This window comes from Rissa tridactyla, chromosome 7 (genome assembly GCF_028500815.1).
Source record: "Rissa tridactyla isolate bRisTri1 chromosome 7, bRisTri1.patW.cur.20221130, whole genome shotgun sequence".
Taxonomy (NCBI): domain Eukaryota; kingdom Metazoa; phylum Chordata; class Aves; order Charadriiformes; family Laridae; genus Rissa; species Rissa tridactyla.
Window position 1 is genome coordinate 42975980 of NC_071472.1, and position 22755 is coordinate 42998734.

The 22755-nt window shown below is 44.1% G+C and overlaps 1 protein-coding gene across 1 annotated transcript in view; it reads left to right on the forward strand.

Moving 5' to 3' along the window:
• Positions 1 to 22755, forward strand: part of IQCA1 (IQ motif containing with AAA domain 1) — a 109213-nt gene that overhangs the window by 26512 nt on the left and 59946 nt on the right. The window contains exon 6 of the mRNA XM_054210234.1: positions 2790 to 2977. Coding sequence (XP_054066209.1) covers positions 2790 to 2977 — 188 coding nt within the window. The remainder of the gene's footprint in view (positions 1 to 2789; positions 2978 to 22755) is intronic.

A 22755-nucleotide genomic window follows, 5' to 3' on the forward strand; every position in this document is an offset into this window, starting at 1 on the left:
GTGGCGACGCTCCCTCGGGGCTCAGTGGAGAGCAGTTCAGAGGGGAAGCTGAGCAGAGGAAAGGTTCAGAGACGGCAAAGAGGAGCTCTCCTGTCTGCTGCTGCAGGGGCCATCCTGCTCTCCGTGTTGTTCTGATCCCGCACCTGCCCACCCCTTCCCTTGCTATGGTTCTGGCCCTCAGTTGCCTCCTTGGTTGGCTTGCGGACCTCATTACACCGAGAGAGAATTAACCCAGGGGAGATAAAAGGGATTATTTTCCGCTTTTAGAGAGCTGTACTGGTTCACCACATTGTCAGGTGAGTGCCAGAGATTGTGCAGGAGAAGGGAGGAACCACACGTCCAGCAGTTAGGGCAGAGGGGGAACTGCCCCTTCCCAGCACCAAAAGCTGTTCATCTGGTGAGCCATCTCATGGCATTTCACCCTTAAATGTTTAGATGTGTGCTGCAGAGGAGGCTATCTTTCTCCATCGGCTGCAAATCAGCATCACTAAAGCTGGAGATATCATTGTGCCGAGGCTTGACTATTGCTTCTGTCACTGCCCAAAGGAGACAGGATGGGAGAACTGCTGCCCACCCAGCAAGACACCATCAGCATTCACCACAGCTACCTCTGCTCATGGAAATACTCGTTCGGTCCCTTTCTTCTGCTCCCAGATTTCTTTCCCTTATCTTCTCACCTATCTTCAGCAAGAAATGTTGGAAAACATGTTTCTAAATGAAACAGACCTTCCCCTGGAGAGGACCTAGTTAAGAAATCTCGTAGGTTGTCCTCTCAGTGGCTGTTCAGGCTGTGCTATGGCAGTACACAAAGACATGGAAGAGCCATGCTAGCTCTAGCTGGCTTGTCTCTTCGGAAGCAGCCCTGCTCCCCATACCTCTAGGCAGCAGCACTCCGATGGGAACTTCTCAGAAAAGCGATCCCTTGAGCATCGTTGTAGTGAAGCAAAAGTTGAGTGGGAAACCGTACGAGGGAAGCGGGTCTTGTTTCTGGATCTCAGTCTGGGAAGCAAGCCTCGTGGGTCCTCCTCGGGGTTCCACGTGAGCCCAGAGAAAGCATCATCACATCTGGCTATTCTGAGGTTCATTTCGTATTAGTAAGGCAGACAGTGGTGAAATCCAGGTGAAATACAAATAAATAGCATTAATATTAGTCATGCCGTACTTAAAAATATGTGCTGGTGAAGAATTGGAAACGCTTCAGGGGAAACTGAAACATGAGTGAAGGTAACATCTCAGGGGGAAAGGCAACATTTTGGGTCAGATATTCAGGAAGAGAGCACGTCCAGCCGCCTTTTGAAAGCACGCTGCTCTTCTTATTTCCTCCTGAATATTTTCTCACTGGTGGCCTTGACCAATTCCTTTTGCATACTGCGAGTCACACATGGCAGATGCGGGGAAGGCAGTAAATTGCGTTCCTGAACAGGGCCTCTGCACTTACTTTGGATACCGTGCAGTCCCGCTGTGTGCTTTCTGAAACCAAATTTGCTTGGCACTTGTGAGTGATTTTTGGAACCTGGTGGAAGCATGGAAAAACACCGAATAACAGCTCTTAAATATAAGCTGGCCAGACCTTTGGTCGAAGCTTTTTTGTCTTTGTGGGAGACCTCTGGAATTAGGACTTGGAGCACACTAGAAAATACGTCACCGGAGCAAGGAGAACGTATTACTAAATTATTCTGAGATGTGCCGGTTTAAGCACAATTTCTGAACGTTCTGAAGGTGGAAGGACAGAGCGGAATAGTACTGGCCTTTTTCCTAGGCTTGTATTCACATGTGCTGCCACCTATATGTCACATAGGCACTAACTTCGAAGAGTATAACACCATACCACAAAAACAGATAATCAAATTTTCTGTTCTCCATTCTTAAATTTGACATACGCTATCAGATAATACAATCACTACTTCTCAAGGATGTGGAGAATATTTTGTTCGAGAATTTCAAAAAAACCACAGCTAATTTACAAGTTAATTTTTAAAATATACTTTTCTCTACACTTAGGAGGTAGTAGTAGCTCGTAAAACACCGGGAACATCTTAACTTTATCAGCCGTTGCAAGCTAAAAAATGCAAAGTTTCAGACCACCCACACAGATGGTATTTTTCATGCTTCTGTATTTGCATACCAGAAAGACTTTCATTTTTCTCTCTCAAAGTACACATGTAAAATCAATCACAAAGCAGAAATCACTGTAAGACTTTAAACCGTCTTGCCAAGGTTATCAAATCATGGGAAACTTGGGGAGCTATGATTTTTATTGCACTGTTTGGGGGTTTGTTTATTCTTTTTTTTGCTGCTGTTGTTCCTCAAGGGAAGTCAATTTCCTAAAGGAATATGACCAGCTGCAACAAAATACCAGGAAACCACTGACCAAGTAGTGCATATAAAAATTTAAGTGAACAAATTAAAAACAATACTGGCTAATTAAAAAGTACCAATGGGAAGTCCAAACATTTGAAAATTCAATTAAAAAATCTCTGGCACCCTTCTGACATGGATAAAGTTGGCATTTGCAGAACAGCAGCTTTCTCACCTGTCTCATTGAGATCCCAGGATCCCACGCTGGAAGGGTTGTTTTTGTACATTGCAATGTTGTTAATTAATACTGAAACACTAACAATAGACCATTGTGTGCATCCAGGCACTTTTTATGAGCACAGGGGTTTTTTTCCTGGCTTCCTGCAAATAAATTAAGGCTTAAGCTTGGATTCACTGTCAACCTGGCATTCCAGTTTATATTAAGTTTCTTTTAATTTGTACCTTTTGTTTTCTCCTCTTGTTGTTTTCAGAGCCTACCTCCTCATTTAAGGGCAACGAGTATTTCGCAGATGCACGCTGGGCAAGTAAATGTCCTGCAAGGTGAGGTCCTGGCGAGACGCGAGGAGGTATCCATCAAGGACAAGCTGAGAGAAACAGAGGGACTCGACATCAAGGAAACTCTCCAAGATCAGATCGGGCAGTGTTTCATCGAGTGCCGGTGAGCAGAGATAAGCACTTGCCCCTCAGTAAGTCCGTTTGCCCCAAGGAGCCTGATTTTGCAGTTCTTACAAATTGCAAAAATCCATTTTACAGTGGTGATGCCAGTCCCAGCTGCAGAACTAGCTCTGCACCAGTTGCAGAACTAAGGTCCTGAGCAGCAGGACTCCTAAACTGGGGAAACCAGAACAGTACATCGCTCCTCGCACAGTCCAGCAGGGCTCAGAGGTCACCTTGAACTGACTGCAGAATCAGGTCCACAGACACTGAAGTGGAGATACGTTCAGATTGCATGTTAGCTTGGGGTTTGGCTTTATCATTATAAGAGGCATACTTAAAGTTTAGGAACAGTGACTTTTTTTGTCCCTGTCTGAATGCATAAGGTTTAAAGAGAGAGAACGCAATCTTCCGTGAGGTAGAAGTATAATTATTTGCTGTAGCAAATCGCATCACGTCACTGGTACTGCAGTCCAGGTGCCTGCTGCTGGTGTTATCCAGCAGCTGATATGAATCTGAAGCGCTTGAGGCCTGACCTTCAAGACGCTCCCCTAAATGTCATTTCACTTAAGCAGTGCTGCCGATCTCAGTAAAACGTGACATCTCAGCACAGTTGAGCACATACTTAACATGTTTTTAAAATCAGTCTGACACCTATAGTTCTTTCAGGAAGTTTACTTTAGCTGAAGACGTTTTGAGACTGGCAGTTTTAGTAGGGCAATACTGTCAAGCCTTGTACTAAGGAATATAGACTGGTTTTATGATATAGGTAATTTTTTCCAGGATTTACCCCATCCAGTGGGTTTGTATGGAAAAGTAAATTGGGAAGCAGCACTCAAAAGTTCCAGGATTTAGCAGCAAGGTTTGAGCTGCTCTGCAGAAAACTGCTCTGCAAAAACAATTCCAGTGGTTTTGTGCCTTGAGCTGCTCAGTGGTGTTACAGGGCTCACGTTTGTCTGGTGGACTAGTATCACGTCCATTAATCGTTCAGTCTTTTTTCAGCGTGCTGGACCTGCCTTCAGCATGCAGTTTCCATTTGGAAATACAAATGCATTGTGATGAAGTCCTGCTCTGTTTATTCCCTGACTACTTTAATCGGGTTTTGGTAGCTATATGACAGTGTAGTGTTTGTTAAAAAAAAAAAAAAAAAAAAAAAGCAACCATAAAAATAGCAGTCTCACAGGTCTACCACGATCTGTTTCTCTTCTTTCTTGTACTTTTGCGCCTTATAACCACTCAAGACTCTGGTCTATTTTTACCCCATCTAGCTCTCCTTTAGAAAAAACTGCTGGTTTTACAAACCTCGGTTATTACAAAGCACTTCCCCGTTCCCTAAATCAACCCCGTTCCTAGGGCCGGGGCTGCACACTTCTTGAGCTGCCATTTCCTGCCGCTCCCCGCAACTCCCAGCGTGTTCAGAGGTACAGAAAGATCTTGTTTCCTTTGCTTAATATTACTCATCTAACAGTAATTCTCTAACATAGGTCAATCGTGTCCAATTAACTTGGCTCTAGAGCTTGAGGAGAACTAGCTGAAATACTGTGTGAACCAATAACGATGTTTCTTTAGGAGATTAGCAGAGAACAGTCAATTTCCTAGAGAATAAGGCTGAGCCATAAACCTCTTCAAAGACAGTTACGAGATATTATTAAAAGTAAAATCCATTCCACGGAGACGCTTAACAGCAGAGCCAACCAAGAGCCTGACCAAGCCAAAGGATCATTTGGAGGAAGCCAAAGCCATCATTCGATCAAGGGAGTTGGAGAGGAATGGCTGAACAAGCAGTTCATCAAAACCCTTGCTACCTAATGTATAAGCAACCTCGGTCTCACGTATCTATGAAACGCTCTGAAGATGTAAGGTGGAGTGTAAGTGCTGAGCTTTCTTATTCAGTTGCCCTTACAAGTGAAATGGGACCTTGTTGCTACGTTTATATCCCAGATGCACCCAGGGGCCCAACTGGAAGTGAGACTTCAAGGCTATAGGCAGCCACAGTCAGTATCCCAGCATGTAAACATGTGATTAAACAAGTTCTAAGGAATTCTTTAGCTAACCTTTAAGTTGTCTGGTCTAGTCAGGCTCAGTAGTATTGAACTCATCTAGACTTGAGAATTAACAAAGATTAAAGGAGATGTTTGAATATAAGCACCACATTAACTGACCTTGGATTGATTTTCCTGAGCAAGTGATTGTATTAAATGGGACTACGATATACCCACACACAGTTAATTGATGACACTACTGCTTGTAGGCAAGCCTTTAGTCAGACACGTTCTGCTGCAGCCGAGAGACTGAGAAAACAGCTCCCCTCCAACCTTGTAGAATAACCACAGACAGAGCTGCTTCTCCACCCACCCATCTGAAACAATCTGACATTTTAAAAAAAAAAATTAACCAAAAAGCAGTTCTAAGCTAAATCAGACCATTCTGATAGAGCACAGTTAAAGAAACGCTGCGTGTGCGGGGTCACCACTGAAGGCAGAGGGACAGGCTGCGGGCAGAGCAGCGTGTTTGACCACACTCCCCGTCGCTCTCTGCTTTTAAATTAACTGCCCAGCATCATCTCTACAAATCAGTAAGGCGCATTTTGGCCGTGACTAGACAGATCATTGGTAAAAGCCATTCTGGTGACTTAGCATAGCGGTAGATAAAACTCTGTCCCCAGTGAAGCCAGTGAGAAAGCTGCCATCAGCTTCAGCAAAGGCTGGACATCACCGGCGATTTTCCACTTCATATGAATCTGCCTAAGTGATGCAGTGATTTACGGGACCAAGAGGAGTCAAAGCGAGCTGCCTGACGTCCTGCTCTTCGCAGGAGGCCTCTATTTAAGCGACCGAAATAATTTTCACCACAGACGTATTCACTTGCATCCAAAATACGTAAAAAAAAAAAAAAGTCAGCAAGTTTCTACACACGGGGAGCACATGTGTCACACAGAGCCAAGCTTTCCATGTGGCGCATGTCAGAAACGCTGCAGAACTATCAGGAGCTGTGTCCTTGTGTCCTGCGGAACAGTGGCTAGGTCTGAAGTATCAAGGCTTACATTAATTATTACCTGCCAGGATATATTTTGGCTCTCCACTAAGCCCGTCTACAAAATCAACGGCTAAATGTAGTTTATAAATTATTCTTTAACTAGGCTTTTTGACAGAGTTTACCGTTTTCCATAGTCTATTAAATAAACAGATAGCTAAAGGGGAGCAAAGATTCTTTTGAATAATTTTTACTGTATCTACCCAAAAAAAAAATAATAAACCCAAACTTCTATACTTTATCCTTCAATTGGAAAAGGATGTGATAGGAAATACAATTAGCAGGTATTGTCTTTCAGCACAGCTGCTATTAGATTACAAAAGCACTGAGCATGTATTAAATTTCTCCACTTGTAGGAACTGCTATAAATATTTACCACTTTCTTTGCACCAGGGAATAGGCATAGCTTCAGTCATTTCAAAGCCCCAGACAGCTTCTCATCGAGATAGGTTGTAAAAAAAACAAAATAAAGGAAAAACCCAAAGGAACAGATTAAATGAAAACGTACCGGTTGCTTATAGTAATCCCACGGCAGAAAAGACAAAATGTTTTTGATAGAACACTATGCGTTTTGCAGCCTTACCATCCATCATTCTGTTTATCTGTATTGACTTATACAGAGCTGTTCTGATTGAGCTTGCAAATTATTCACATAAAGCTTTCTAGATTTCTATTTGGCCTTGTCCCTGGGCACCATACTAGAAAAGAAAGATAATTTTTTTTGAAAGCTTTTTTAAAAAGGCATCATGCAGTGTACCTACAGGCCTCCCTTTTTTTTTCAAGGCAGCTCTATAATTCATAGAGCAGGAGTACAAGTGTTGCAAAATTAACAGCTGCTGTGATTATATACATCTGAGTCTGGATTTTAATCCTGTGACTCCCACAGATTCCATCCGTTATATTAACAACAGCATTCCATATTAAAATATAGCAATTGCATAGCTGGGGGCTTAGTTTCAATTTCCTGTACTATTCCAGACCAGAAACATTTTTTCTCTGATTTCACGTTTAGGGTTTTTTGCGCTGCATATGCAAAATCTGTCATCGTCGTCTTCTCCGCTCTCTACCCACCGTACCCACCAACAGTTCCCAAATCATGAATCTTCCTTGGAGTCATCCCTAAAATAAATTTTAAAAAGGGGTGGGGAGAAAAGGGGAGAAGGATCCCCTTGTTATACAGAAAAAGAGAGTAGTATCTGCGTGTAACAAAAGTCTTCCCTGACAGAAATCAATACAAAGGATAAGAAATCAAGATGAGGTTTTTATTACCAGAGATAGCCTCAAGAATCGCAGGGGAGAGTCTGATACACAGGCTTTACTGTAATGCATCTTATGCCCTCTAGCTGTAACAAATTATGCTGTGAATTTCTTGGAGGATTTATATGCTGCCGCTCAGTGCTCTGGGGAGCATTTCATCAGTGGCATCGCTGACCTAATAACAGGGGATCTAAGTAATAGCAACTTTTATGTACGTTATGTGTTATTCCCACAGATTTGGGGATTGGTTTTCTGGAGGGAGGAGGAGGCGAGGGGTAAATGTGCTTTCATAATAGGTTTACACTTTACTGATTAGCTTTGAATGATCTTCTCGCGCTGCCTGCTGACTCGAGTACTGTCAGGAAAAGAATTGGCCAAGCTTCATGGTGAGTGAATGAGACTCCTTCTTGAAGCTGGGGGGGCTCCTGCGCTTTATTTATTCATTTTGAACATTCCTGACAGCCAGCCCAGGCTTTGATGCAGAGGAAAGGAGAAAGAAATAGGAAGTGAGCGTGTTATATTTCCCTTTTTCACCAGACTGTTTTGTTGAGCTGAGTTTACTGCCAATAGGCCCGTTCAGGAGGCTCCCTAGGTAGCGGGGGGTGGGGAAGGAGGAGGCAGGAGGAAGATGAATGGGGAGAGAGGTTTTGCTCTGAAACTCCGCAGAATAGGGAAAGTATTCATTTGTGTCAGGCACTGCCCGTATTACATTTCACACTCTGTACACACTGCTTTTTATGAAGTTAATGTTAACGTGTGTGAAAGCTGCCAGGCAATCCATCAGCAACTGAAGTCTTGCCAACAGGACAGAGACAGATGACGCCTCAGCGGTGCCGAGCACCGACACCCCCTCCCCGTCCCGCCCCAGCTCTGCTTCGCAGGAATCCTTGCTTTAAGTCCATCCGACTCGTGTCGTTTTTCAGTCCCGTCTCGCTCGCTGTACGTGCCCTCAACCCGCCAGAAGCACCTTCCAGGTAACCAGGGCGTATGGATTGAGGTCTCTACACAGTATGGCAACAGTTCACAAAACAGCTGATAGGAAAAATTCTTAATAACCAGTTCTAGGGCAATGAATGTCTATGGCAGACAGTCCTCTTAAAGAGCGAGCTCCAGTCTGGAAATCCTTGGAACACAATGAACCAGAGACATCACCAGCCCCTTAATCACAGTCCTCGTTCCATACGTTTCCCCATTACACTGGAAAATGCATTCCCTTCTTCCCGACACCCCTGCAAGGGCATTTCTCCTGTAGGAACCTACCCGAAAAAATGCCTCTCTGGTATCTGGTACTTTATATTCAGCCAGGAGTTACTGCCCACAGGAGTCATTTATAGATGGGTGATGAACCGCTCTCTTCCACCTAATCCGCATTGTCATTACTTGTTTTCCCTGTCATCATTAAAGGCTTGTCATATGCTCACAAGCTACTCGTATGCAACATTCCACTACAGGAGCCAAAATTACCAGCCAGAAGCACCTGTGAGCTCAACGTAGAAATCAGGATATTCTGCAAACAGGGATAAATGAGGAGTTGTCTGCTAATTCCACCAGATAAGGAAGAGCCGAACTAAATTAGAAGGAGGTCTGTATCTGCACCACCTTTTTCTCCTGTCCTTACCTGTTCACTGGAGTCGAATGTATCTTCTCCTACCCGCTTGTATTTTGCGCACTGAAAGCCTACACAAACCAAATGCTTTAGGAAATAACATAAAATTAGTAGAAGCTTCTTCTGCATCACATTCTGCAGCCAGGCTGGGTCGGGTAGATTCTGAGTCTTGTCATTTTTCTCAGGAGAGAAAAGGCAAGCTCTGAATTGTGGAGACAAAGTTCCGAAAGAGGATGGCACAGGCTTGGGCATCCTCCTCTGCCCGGACACTTTGTCTTCCTGCAAAACTACAGAAATATTAATAGGTACAGTGAGCGGGCACCTTTGATGAATATTGGCTAATTAGCAAGACTTATATGTTGTTCTTTCATCAGTCCTGCTGTAAAGAAGAAAGCAAGCTCAGGAAGAGCTGAAAAATAGTATTTCTTTTTTTTTTTTTAAAAAAAAAAAAAAAAAAAAAAAGACAGAAAGCCAAAATATCTCTTCCACAAAGGGGTTATTCCCATTGGTCTCTAAATCAACTGACACAGAATAGTTGGCATTTCACACTGGGACAAGACCTGTCTTTTACAAAGCTTCCAAGAAAGCGATAGAAGAGACATCTGGTTTTTCTATCAATAGTTTCACCTCTGCTTTTTTTTTGTGACAGAGCTAACAACTTCAGCTTTTGCAAAGGCAGTAATCTCTGTATCATAACAATTAGTGCTGGTACAAAGTGCTCTCTGAATGCCTTTCTCCCGTGCCAAAAGGCCATTCTGCAGGAACAGCTTCCATTTAACATCCGTCTTCCTGAACATGGCTCAGCCCGCTCCCAGATGTTTGACTGTACCTCATGTAGACAGTCAAAACTAGCTTCAGTATCCAACTGGAACACACCACAGCCGTGACAGCACAATGCTCTTGACAGCAAAACCTGTCCAGGGCCCTGCATAAATCTTCTGACAGCTAAACCACGCTGAGCTCCTCGCTGCAAGCAGCCGTGCCACTGAGTCTGAGCTGGTTAGTTTAAAGTGCATCTGTGGGAACTAAAATCCTGCCTTTGGGCTCCTGGGTGAGACAACCTCTAAGACTGATTAATTAACATAATTAGGAGCTGTAAACGTTAATGGGTAATGTTCAGGCCTTTCCTAACACATTCTTAAAGCTTCCACTGAGTAGTTATCTATTGACTAATTTTGGCAGACATCTTTAGGGCTGGAGGGAGCAAGGGAATGGAATGCAAATGCATCGCTGGCTTACCGGAGGAGTACCAGAGCAAACAACCCACTGGGTTTCTTTGAACAGAGGGAAAATAAGTTATCATAAACAAGAGGATTGTTTGTGTATGGTGGGGAGGAGTGGAGCCCACAGTTCCGCAACCTGTTTTCCTATTGATTGCAATCAACTGTCTAGCTTTGACAGCCATTTAAAAAAAAGCAACCAAACAAACAAAATACCCCACAAACCTTCAGGCCTCCTTCCTTGCTTATGGAACACCACTTAGAATCATACAATCTGTTGGATTGGAAGGGACCTTTAAAGGTCATCTGGTCCAACCCCCCTGCAGTAAGCAGGGACATTGTCCTCTTTCAAAAGAGTGAACCCCTCTAATTCCAAAGGAGGGACAACTGTTATTAAGTCCATCTGCAGTTAATCTACTTTATAAGGTGTCCGTGGATTTACAGGAGGTAGGGGACACCTCTGGAAGCTTCTGTGCAGTGCCAGAAGTTGCCTACTTCAGTACATGCTCAAATTTACGAGTGTGCTGACATTAATGGAGGCGGCTTGATGGCTTTTGGGGGGATCAGCCGGAAGCCCCTGTGTTCATATATTTCTCATACTTGGTGAAACACGGATAAATCTTGGTGGCAGGTATCTGAAACAGTAAGACCAGTTGAACCCTGGTGTCAGGCCTCCGGAGAGGCATTGATAACATCACTAGTTCTGCTTTCTAAATCACCACAAGCTCTGAAATATGTTGTCTTTCCAGTTTTGTAAGGCTCCTTGAATTTACACTTCAATTTGTGATTGCCGCTTCTGTACCAGGATTAAAAATGTATGCAAAGGACTCTGCTGCTGATGTTTAGTTTTGCTCACTGAACTATCAAAAGTTTGAAATAATTACAGAACGAAAAGAAGATTCTTAAAATATCTCCAGTGCAAATCAAGATTCCCAAGGGGTTTGTCAACATAATTCATCCTCGTGAACTATGATTTCATCACCAAGTTCACCAGCGCTGCACATCAGCGCATCTTCACCAGCTTTCCAAATGCTACTATTCCCTTCCAGCAAACTTGCTGAAGGTGCACTCAGTCCCACTGTCCACCTCACCGACAAAGATGTTAAACAGCGCCGGTCCCCGTACCAACCCCTGAGTTGTACAGAAAAATATAGTAGCTGCTTTTCTGATGAAAGACTCAATCATAGGCTTTCTGCCTGTGATGGGGCTTTTCCTCAGCCTCATCTCGCAGGAACATTCAGAACTTCAAGTATCTGCAAGCCCATATTCATCTGTTCATCAGGCGTGATTTGCATCGCACAGCTCTTGCCGTGCTTGCATGCAAATTATGCATTAGCCACATTAAAAGCTCGTTCAGATCTGACCAGTCGCACATTAGCAAAGCCATAATGAGCATGGTTCTTCTTCAAACCAGTCTTTCCTCCTCCACTCTTCTCCTCAACCTGCTTGCTTCTAAATTACTTTGCCCAGAAAGACTTAACCTTTTCCCCACCCCATTTCCAGTCCCGGTTTCTGTCTCTGCAGTTTTCAACTGTAAAGCTCTGACCACTCTGGTGACTGTAGACCAAAGGCAAGTTGCAACTTCTTTTTCTAAATCTTGGGAGCAAAAGGGCAGATCCAATTAGACGTTCTCTTTTATTTAGCATAAGCAAAATTAGGAAATCAGGAAATCAGGAAAAACCTGAATCACACGAGCCAGTATTTTCAAACCTATATATCCTAAGTTGAATATGGAACATCTAAACTTTCAGCCCAAATGGTTAATACCTTGACAAACCTGTGATCCACTGAGAAACAGAGCTTTGTAATGGATAGTGTCAAGCCGTGACACCGGGGAAGTGCTAAAACCAGAACTGGAAAATGAGCACAGCTGGGTTGGTGCTGTCAAGCCCTGCCCAGTGCACTGCAGAGCGTGCACAGCTGCTCACATAAGACAAGAGCCAGGATAAGGTTAATCATGAGAGGTTAGAATGCAAGAGGAACCACAGCCAGCAGATACATGAAGACACGTGAGAGACATCCCCCATGAAGCCCCAGATAAGGCAGCAACAGATGAGAGGAAGCAGGTCTTGCACCACCTCCCCCCCAGTGCTGCCAGTGACTGGGCTTTCTGAGTGCCATTTTAGGTGCATAATTTTTTCAAATATTTGATTGGGATCCATAGCCTCCCCATTACAGGCCAGTTTCAGCAAGTTAGGCAGTGTGGGGTGGAGGCAGCCATAGGTGCAGTTCTGCATGGACAAACAGGACGCCTCTCTATTCTCTCACTCTCACGCTTGAGAGCACAGTGTAACATAGGAGTAAAACGGATGCAGTGAGCAAGGCCAAAGCAATCAAGGAATCGTTTATGTTGGAAAAGACCGTTAAGATCATCAAGTCTGAGCAGAAGAGCCTCAGTGCGCGAATTTGGTGGCACAGCTGCTCTTCAGCAAGGAAAAATAAGAGGACCTTGTCTTAGTACAGAGCAAGTTGCTCTGTGCTGTCCTGCTTGTCATTTCGAGCCCCGTTCTTACAGACATGCTCATCCTGTGCTCTGTTCTGTAGGATGACTTCCCGACTTCGTTTGCTTTTTACTTTTTGTAGCACTACAACAGTAACACTGACAAATTTTTGTTAGATCCCCTTTTCTGCCTTCCTGAAATGGCTGAAAGTGACCCACAGCCCATTGACCTTGAGTCCAAGCCTCCTGCTTAGCATTAAGGCTCCTAAAAATATTCACTCCTTTAGATGTCTAGAAGTCTGGAATCAGCTTAAATAAATAGCATTACTCGGAGTTGGTCCCACTTGCAAAGAAGAAAAAAAAAAATCTTGTAACTAATTAGTTCATTTTCCTAAAGTACTCATACCCATCTATAGTAATACTTAGGAATTAAAAGTCTGAAAATGCTAAGTGTTACCAGCATAATGCAACCAACCCCCCACCGATATTCACTCAAGGACACTTCCCAAACATGCGATTTATTTGTTGTCATAGATACTTACACAGACACAAACATCAGTTACATTCAGGGACTCAGACTTGCCAGCAGCTTATTATAATACAGCTCTACATGTTTTAAAGACTGAATTGGGTTTTTTTCCCTGGAAAATCCTGCAGTAGTGTGCCCTATTCAATGGGTGTGGGTTAGGTTGCGGTTCTCCCACACAGCACTTTCTTTATTCCCTTCCCTAGCAGAGTCCTAATGCAGCAGACGGGATTTCTGAAGGCAGTAACAGACAAATGGGGTGTTTAACGTTGGTAGCTAGGCCTTGATTTTCACCTCAGAGATGGTTTCTGTTCCAGTAATCCAGCTCGAAACGTACCTTGGCCCAGTGGGGTCCGCTGTGCCATCTGATCTATTCTTGGTTTGGCCAGCATAGCATAGTCCTAATCAATAAGAAAGGAAGAATGGAATGAATCCCAAGGGAAAGAGGAGGAGACCCAGCCCAGCTATTTTTTTCTCCCCACTGTGACAGGGAGAGGTATCTTCTCCAGCAAGTTAATACAGAGCAGGCAGAAGAACCAATTTTCCCACTTCCCCATTTCCAACAGCAGAGTGAATGAAGATCTGCTGGGATACAGGAACAAGAAACAGACAGAGAAAAAAGAAACTGAAGTCCCACTGGTGCCTGGCGGAAGGACAGAGAGGCACTGAAGAGTCAGTGCCTGGCACAGGAGAAGTGTTTGAGGGATATTCTGGGAAGAGAAAGACTAAGGAAAAGCTTAGAAGTTAAGGAGAATAAAAAGGAACATGAAGAACAGAGCAGTGGCTCCCAAGCTACAGCCCTTGCTCCACAGAACGATCTCTTTGGAGAAGCAAGCAGAGGAGGTAGAAAAGACATTTTCAGCCTTGGCTCTGTAGAACGCAAAGAAGAAAGGAGGCAAGTGGGGAAAAAAGAAACATGGCGTGGACCGACACAAGCGGAGCAAAGGGGTAGCAGAACCAGTCATGAGGAGCCAGAGAGGCAGAATCAGAAGAGGGATGAAAGAGGCACATAACTGGAAAAAACCCTCCTATAAGTTACCAATTTGAAAAACAGGGACAGTTAGAACCAATGACTCATAGAAAATATTAAGCGTGTCCCAAAGAGCAGTCCTCAAAGGTGTATGCCAGCAAGCAAGCTCAGGTAGATACATGAAAAACGACTTGATTGTCAGGATGCCAGATTTGACCATGGACATGATGAAGGCATGCAAGTGATGGCTGAGAATGAGGTTGTGAATAACAGCCTCTTATTCTTTCTTGCAAGAGAAAAGGGATATGTTTAATTCTGAAATACAGTTGTTTCACTGTTTTCACTGGCAGTGGGTTTTTTGGAGTTTACGTACTGGGGAGTGTAGCAGCAGAGCACTGAGGCTGATGCAGGGCATTGTGGCTTCAACGTGCCGGCATGTTTATTTAACAGACTGTTGACAAATCACTTAAGCGCTGAATTTCAAGTGAATTCCACACCCAGGAGACCTGCATCATCTGGCGTAGAAAATCCAGGCTTACACTGAAAATTGGTGTAGTATCTACCAGACCGCTGAGAGAGCTTCCCCTCCAGTCTCATTTCTCCTGGCCCTCCCTCACCTGTACCTTGGACAAAACAGCTCATCTCTTCTTGAGTCAAATGTCAAATACACAATTAGACTCAGCTGCCATAAGGTACCACTAAGGTTGAGAGCTCAGCTTCAGTGAAAGTAGGTTCTTAGGTGGTTAATAAAACATCCAGAGGCGTTTAAATAGAATGAGTTTATGCCCTTCAATGGGGGGCAGAAGTCAAATTCCAGTATGGGGAAACAGAAATGATGAGGAGTTGAGGGGGAAGAAGGACACAGGCAGCAGAAGCAGGTTATAGAATCACAGAATGGTTAGAGTTGGAAGGGACCTTAAAGATCATCTGGTCCAACCCCCCTGCCCTGGGCAGGGACACCTCCCACCAGACCAGGTTGCTCCAAGCCCCGTCCAACCTGGTCTTGAACCCCTCCAGGGATGGGGCAGCCACAGCCTCCCTGGGCAACCCGTTCCAGTGCCTCACCACCCTCACAGGAAAGAATTTCTTCCTAATATCCAATCTAAATCTACCCACCTTCAGTTTCAAACCGTTACCCCTTATCGTCACCAGCCTCTATATCTCCATAGTGGACTAGCTGGTACATGTGAAGGGTGCATGAGGCAAGGCAATTTTTTTCCATTGATTATTTCCCTTGAGAGGGCCCACAGTATCCCTTTGCTAGGTGGGCGGCGTGCCGCGTGGTTTGGCGAGCGTCTAGGTAAACTCCTCCCAATGCTAAGTTAGCGTTAAAGTTGGTCCATCCAACTCCTATATTGGATTGAATCTTGACTTAACACTGAAAAGGTTTGAAGGTAGTATTTCTGTGGGCAGAACAAGAACTCGCCTGAAACCTGAGTCTCATCCACTCCATCCAGAGTCAATATGTTTCAGTTTTACTGAGAATTTCAGCGCAGGGGAGATTAGTCCGACTCCATCAAGCAGGTTGTTTTTATTATCCAGGTCAGGGTCCGGGGCTTTTAAGTCATGCTGCATTTCAGCCCTGTGCAGATACAACAGGAAATCTAATTATTTATAGTAATTCACTTTAAACGCACCCACCTAATAGCATCACAAGCTAGCTGTGTTTTGTCTGCTGTGTCAGGCATCACTAGGACTCATGCAAGAGCAGTATGAAGAGTTACCATCCCGGGTTGAATAAGAGACATTTAACAGTGCGTATGAAAGAGGTTGCTAGCTCTCCTTAGGCTCTACTTGCACAAAATAACTGTATCGACATAGTACCATTCAGTAAGATACCGTACCAAATACACTATTGTTTGACTTGGGCAAAGAGCATAGAACCATAAAAGAGCTGGTTCAGTATTTACCGGGATATTTATGTAATACCAGGAAACTGCATTATCCTTAACTAAAACCCATTCAGGTGCTCCCCTTTTCTCTTCTTAGAGTGTCTGACTGACCCAGTAGGCTTGGAAAGGAAGTTTACTCTCTTGTTTTGTATTCCCCATCACACAGGGAGACTGGCTCTTTCCTGCAGATTTTTCTGGAAAGCATCTAATCCAGCAAACAGTTTTGAAGAAGCTGGTTTAAAGCGTGGCTATAAGTTAAAGGCTGCAGTCTGTGTAGCTGCAGGAGTCCTCAAAGTATTCCAAGTCAAAATACAATTGCTCTGAGGGAGCAAATTCCAGAGCCGGAACTCTGCCATCTTTCGTATTGCATACATGTGCTTCCCATCATTGGCTCAGCTCTGATAGCCGCTGCAGAGGGGGTAACGCTATGCCCAAAATATTGTTTCACCTTCATTCTCTTCTGGGAAATCATGTATAACGCATAGTTTTATTCTTTATGTATTGCAAGGTTTGCAATTGCGGGAGGCCTAGGAACTAGCAGGAGCGAAGGTGGGAGCAATTGATTGTAGTCTCTCCCATGTATATGCCTATATTTCGTTCCTGTCCAAACCTAATCTTTACGTTCTTTGCCCCGGGGAGCTCCGCTATCCTATAATAAGGCCATTCCAGACAACTGATCCTCTATACAAGCCCAAGAAGCAATATCTCCAGTACTGAAAAAAATACAGAAGAGCCCTAAGATTTACCAAGCGCGTAAACCTGCCCTTCAAGTCTCAACCTTCTAATTGCACTTCCCACACCCATTTACCTGTTATGGCACTTCTGGTAGAAGGAAATTACTGATGTTTGGGCACTTTGCTTCTACCAAGAGTGGGCTGCAGGTCCAGTTCCAAATTCCCAGAGGACAATCCCATACCTGTCACAGGCTCTCCAGCCAGGTGTCCGCCTCTTCTGCCACATGTACAGCAACTTTCTGCAGCACCAGCCTCATCTAGCAAAGATATGCTCAAAAAGCACCTTATTAAGCCATCATGTAAACAAACAATAATAAAACCCCCTCCATTTTATGTTTATAATTGATTACATTTGATGCATCTCAGGTGGGTAGCACATGAGGAAGAATTTAGTCATTTCGAGAGGCAGTGCCAAAGTTCTACAAAAGACGTTTGATTCTTTATCAGTTGCTAAGACGGTCCACATTTTCAGCCAATTTAAGGCGACTATAGAATACACACACGAGACGTACACCAAACAGGTACAAAAATAACGCACTCCAGCTTTTCTTTCACAAAACTAAAAGGTGAGGGTTAATGAACTTGGCACCTCAAGGCATTACAATGTGTTTCTTGGACTGCAGAGATGACTGGGTTTTTCAATTAACACTGTTGATAAATGGATGCTCTTAATACCAGCCTGAGACTGGCTTCTAATTGAGCTCATCTAGAGTGTCTTCTCCTTGTCTTTTTTCTTACACTTTTTTAAATTGCCAAAGCAGAGATCCTAAATTATTTTTCTTGCTACTGAGCTATATGGTTATTAACATTGACCATCTCTTAACTTTATATTCGGGTTCTCTGCACTGTTCTTCAGTATAAGCCTCCGTTTTTTTCCTGGTTTTACAGTCTGCGTACACCTGATTGTGATTTATTCAAATAAGGCTGCCCAAGCCAGTTGGGATGAACACTGAAAAATCAAGCACTGTGACTGCTTTCATATGCATGAAATTGACTCGGATTTATCATTAAAATCGTTCATTTAAACACTCACGCAAACCACAGAGAACCGGGTCTCTTGAAGGGGACAAGAACCTTCGCAGCAGTGAAATACAGAGCGGCCTGTTTGGTTGCCGCCTTTAAAACTTAGGAACAAACTATGTGCTTCTCATTCCCTGCTGAAGTTTTTCTTCAGCACAAGTGCTTTTCAAGGAAGTGCAGTTTTAGCTACAGGTAGTGCCAATTAGCACAGCGCTACGATAGCCGTCTTGAGCGAAGTAGCGAGTCACTCTCCCAAGCAGTAATGCGATGCCTGACAGATGCTGATTACACATTGTCCTTTGCAAACGCTTAAAGTCAAATCATGGGCAGGCAGCAGGTCGGAGGCACAATGATCCATGAATGGGACAGCCATGATATAGTGGTTGAAGAGGACAGTACGCACATACAGATCATTTTCATCCAGGGAGGCGAAAAACAAGGCAAGTTGAAGTTATGCCAGACCGGACGGTATTTCTGCATTGGTACCAGAGACGTGAGACAGACTTGGAGATCGAGCTACTGAAACGTGTCTGATGCCACCTTCGCTATCACCTCAGATTTACCCATCTTCTTCACGCCGAAGTGATGCAAAGATACCAGAATAAAACCAGATAGAGAACGAGATAAATAAAGAACCAGATAAAAATCACATCGTTTTACCACGCTTACATTCAGGTAGGCTGGCTTGTTTTAACCACTAACACAAAAGGCTACGGATTACTCTTCCGTGCCGTATTTATTCCAGTATTTAAATAAGCGTAGACCAAAGCACAAAGCTCCTCTGTTCATTTGCAGCCTCTTAGTCCCCAATTTTCCGGACAGATATAAAGGGTGCATGTGCTGGGAGTTTGACATGCCCCAAGCGCGTTGAATTTATTATGCACACACTCAACTATCCATCCACCATAGGAGCAATAGGTTCAGGGAGAGCGCAGTCGTTTCAGAGAGTTTTTAGTCAGCTAGTACAGCTAATACCCTTGAAATACTTCAAGTACCTTTCACAGTCAGGTGGTGGCAGAAGAAATACAGCATATGCAAAACTATTTCAGAGCAAGGAGGAGGGCAAAGTCCTGAGAGAGCTTGGGTGCAAGTGGCACTTTTCCAGGTGGGCGACCCATCCGCGGCACCATTTCTTAACCCTCCCCAAAGCTTTATCTTCAGGTCAAAGTGACAGGCCATGGCAAAACAACATCGAGCAGCCATGCCCAGCTTATAGCCTTTTTTCCCCTTCCATAGAGGTGCGTTTTGTTTCACTAACACCTCAACTTCTAAGAAGCAAAAAGCGATTGCTCAAATTTCTCATAAACAAATCCAATAAGACAAAATGCTCTCTATACTCCGTTTCACTCCAAATCCCAAAGAAACTTGTGATGTTGGAGGGCAAGTTATTTCTTTTGGCTGGCCTTGCTACAAAAAAAAATCACATGCTTCATTTTCCTCTTTACAGAATTCATATTGTGTTAATAAAGTAGTGTTGATTCCCTCTGGCTGACTCCGCAGGAAAGCTATTCTCACAAAGCTTCTAGTCTGAGTTAAAGTAATCTTGCTTAAAACTGGCCATAATAGTTTCAGTCTCTTAAGTTTAATACTAAGCACAGGAAATATTGCCAATTTGAGTCAGGATTTGGCAATTCTGTGAGGGCAGGATAAGCTGACCAAAGGTAAGGAATTCAGTAAATGCAAGGGGAATTTGACCTGGCGTTTCTTTGAGCCAGCTTCTGTATTGTTGACCTCGCTCTAAAGAGAATGGAAAGACAGAAGAAAACCAAAACAGATGAGAGTTTAATGAGAGTTCCGCGCTCCAAAGTACTCATTACTCCATCAGCCAAGTCCCCCAGACCGTGGTGCTGGGCCCTGAGGGGAGTTCTTCCTCCGCAGGAAGGATTGGCTTAACCCACTCTTCCTTACCGCCATCGCATTCCTCAAAATGCTGTAGACAGTCAACAGGAAGCTGACACTGGAAACAAGCCTGGGGACAGTCTGACTGTGAAAGAGGGGGGAGGAGCCTTTCACCTTTTGAGCCAGCCCCTCGAGGAAGACGGCCTGCTTCACGGCTCGGGGAAACACGGGATGATGAACGAGTCCAAAAGAAAAGGACAGGCACCAAAAGAAGTGTAGACCTCGAAAAGAAAACATGGGTGCAGCGTTGGATGTCGGTATCTGCTCTGTAGCTCTCAGAGAAGCAAAAAGGCAGGATTTCTGTTTTTCTCAGACCTGTTTCTGATAAGTAAGGTTTTCATAGAATCATAGAATCTTCATGGTTGGAAAGGACCCTTAAGATCATCGAGTCCAACCAAACAACCTACAATCTCTGCCACTAGAGCATGCCCTGAAGTGCCACATCTAGACGTTTCTTAAATACCTCTAGGGATGGTGGCTCAACCACCTCCCTGGGCAGGCTGTTCCAGTGCCTGACCACTCTTTCAGTAAAGTCATTCTTCCTAATATCTAATCTAAACCTCCCCTGCCCCAACTTCAGACCATTTCCTCTGGTCCTGTCATTATTCACCTGGGAGAAGAGGCCAACACCCACCTCTCTACACCCTCCTTTCAGGTAGTTGTAGAGGACAATGATGTCTCCCCTCAGCCTCCTCTTCTCCAAGCTAAACATTCCCAGCTCCCTCAGCCTCTCCTCATGTGACCTGGTCTCCAGACCCCTCACCAGCCTGGTAGCTCTCCTCTGGACACGCTCCAGCACTTCAATGTCCCTCTTGTACAGAGGGGCCCAGAACTGAACACAGTACTCGAGGTGAGGCCTCACCAGTGCCAAGTACAGATCACTTCCCTACTCCTGATGGCCACGCTGTTCCTGATACAAGCCAGAATGCTGTTGGCCTTCTTGGCCACCTGGGCACACAGGTTTTACCCTAACACAAGCACATGCAGTCAAATTTGATGAATTCCTTACTAACAAAGCAGTTACTGGTGGGCCTGGCAAGGCCAACAACTAGAGACTGCTGTGTGACACCATGACGTGCCCTGCTTCTAGCTCAGAAACCATCCCCTCCAAGGGCAGGGATAGTCCCATCCCATGTCCTTGGGTCCACCAAGAGATGCCTTCACTGTTACTGCAGAGAGCCTCACACCAGGCTTGCCAGCAGCTCTGCCCAAGACTGTTCTGCATTGCAGGAGTCAAGGCAAAAAAAACCCTAATAAACCTTCATAGAATGGTTTGGGTTGGAAGGGACCTTAAAGCTCATCTGGTTCCACCCCCCTGCCCTGGGCAGGGACACCTCCCACCAGACCAGGTTGCTCCAAGCCCCGTCCAACCTGGCCTTGAACCCCTCCGGGGATGGGGCAGCCACAGCTTCTCTGGACAACCTTAGAGGACTCTGCTTTTCAGTCCCTTTCATCTTCCATTTCCATGCCATGCTGGGTAAATTTAATACTCATCTTTTCTAGGTTTGTCTAAGCTTTCCGTATGGGTTGGACGTTATTAGCTCTTGCAAAGGACTTCAGTTACATAGGTCAGGATGAGATTTCTCCCAATCCTGAGTTAATTCAGATTTGAGCTCTGAGGAAACTTTTGGCAATAGTTTAGTGGGTATGGAGGAACATGCAAAATCAGAGCACCAGAACATTTTGTGAGTGTGGATATTGCCAAATTTTTGTTCTGATTTTTCCTCTTTTTTTTTTTTAATTTAAGCTAATATTGGAACTGTAAAATACATCTTTTTGTTTCTCCTCGGCATTATTCATGCCCATATCACCTTTTATTTTCATTCAAAAACTTAGCAGTAATTTGCAGTGTTACCTTCCCGTGTCTCTGATTCAATTCAAGGAGAAAAGCCTATTGCCATTTTAAACCAGGAATAATTTGTCAGAATTTTGAAGGTACCAATCAGTCAAAAAATCCTTTTTCCTCCTTTTCCCCTATGGTTTACAGCAGGATAACCAGGAATACTGGCAGAGAAAGTTCATGCCCAAGCCTGTCTGAAGGGGAACAGAGATTCCCTTTTTTCCATTATACTAACTACCTATTGCTATCTTTAAAATACTAGGAGGATCCTTGAAAAGATAAAACAACTTCATGACAAAGCATAACAGACTGTTTCTCTGTAAGAACTCAAGAAGCTTAAGAACAACTGTACTGTGTCAGCCAAAGGTCCACCTTTCCTGGCCAATAATACTACGTGTAATAAAACTATCAGAGAGAATTACCACATTCAGGTCTGTCCCCTCCAACAACTGTTCCCAACAATTATTTGGCTTTGAAGCTCACTTCTACCATTTCAGATCTAAGGCGGGCACTGGGTACCCAAAAGACCGTCTGTTGTTTCTAATTATGATAGTTATGGTAATAAAGGGTATCACCTTTCCCCACAAGCCTTTCACACTCATTCCTACCATGGGAATGTTTCTTCTTGCACACTGTTGGCCTCACAGCACTTTATCTTAAATTTTTAAAGCCAAATATTTATGCAGAACAATAAAGTTTCCAATCCTCCAAACACTTCTCCCTGCAAGTCACTCCACTGAATCACTTCCATGCACAACGATCACACATACTCGAGGAAACACTCGGAGGATCAGGACCTTAGATAAAACACAAGTTGTAATATGGTTGTGTCCAAAACCATTAAAGATGACAAGAAGCCTGTGGAAATTCATCTTGCTTTATAAGTCATTCTGTATTTGCGTGTAGGTTATTTTTTTCTGGAAGTGATTTTCAAAGAACTAATGAAAGGACACACACAAAAGGAAAGAAAATGCCGCACCAGAGACACCTAAAATAAACCAAGATTGCTATTTAAGTAGTTTGAGAGAACCCATATCGGGTGGGATTACAGAAATAGGCAAGAACTACAAAACAACAAGGGGTTTATTTCTTTAGAGGGTTGCCCCCACCCTTTGGGTTTGTTCCTTTTCTGTGCAGAACACTCTGCTGTCCCTCTGCCTGGAGCGTACAGCCATCATTCATGCCTTTTCTTCTGCACACAGCCCACATCCTTTCTTGCCCTGAAAAGAGTTAAACGCTCTTTTTCCTCCAAAGAGCAATTTTTTATTTTTCCTGACAAGGCCTTTTATGCAATTAGCTAGAGAAGCCATGGCCAAAAAGAAAGAATAACACATGTAAAATCATG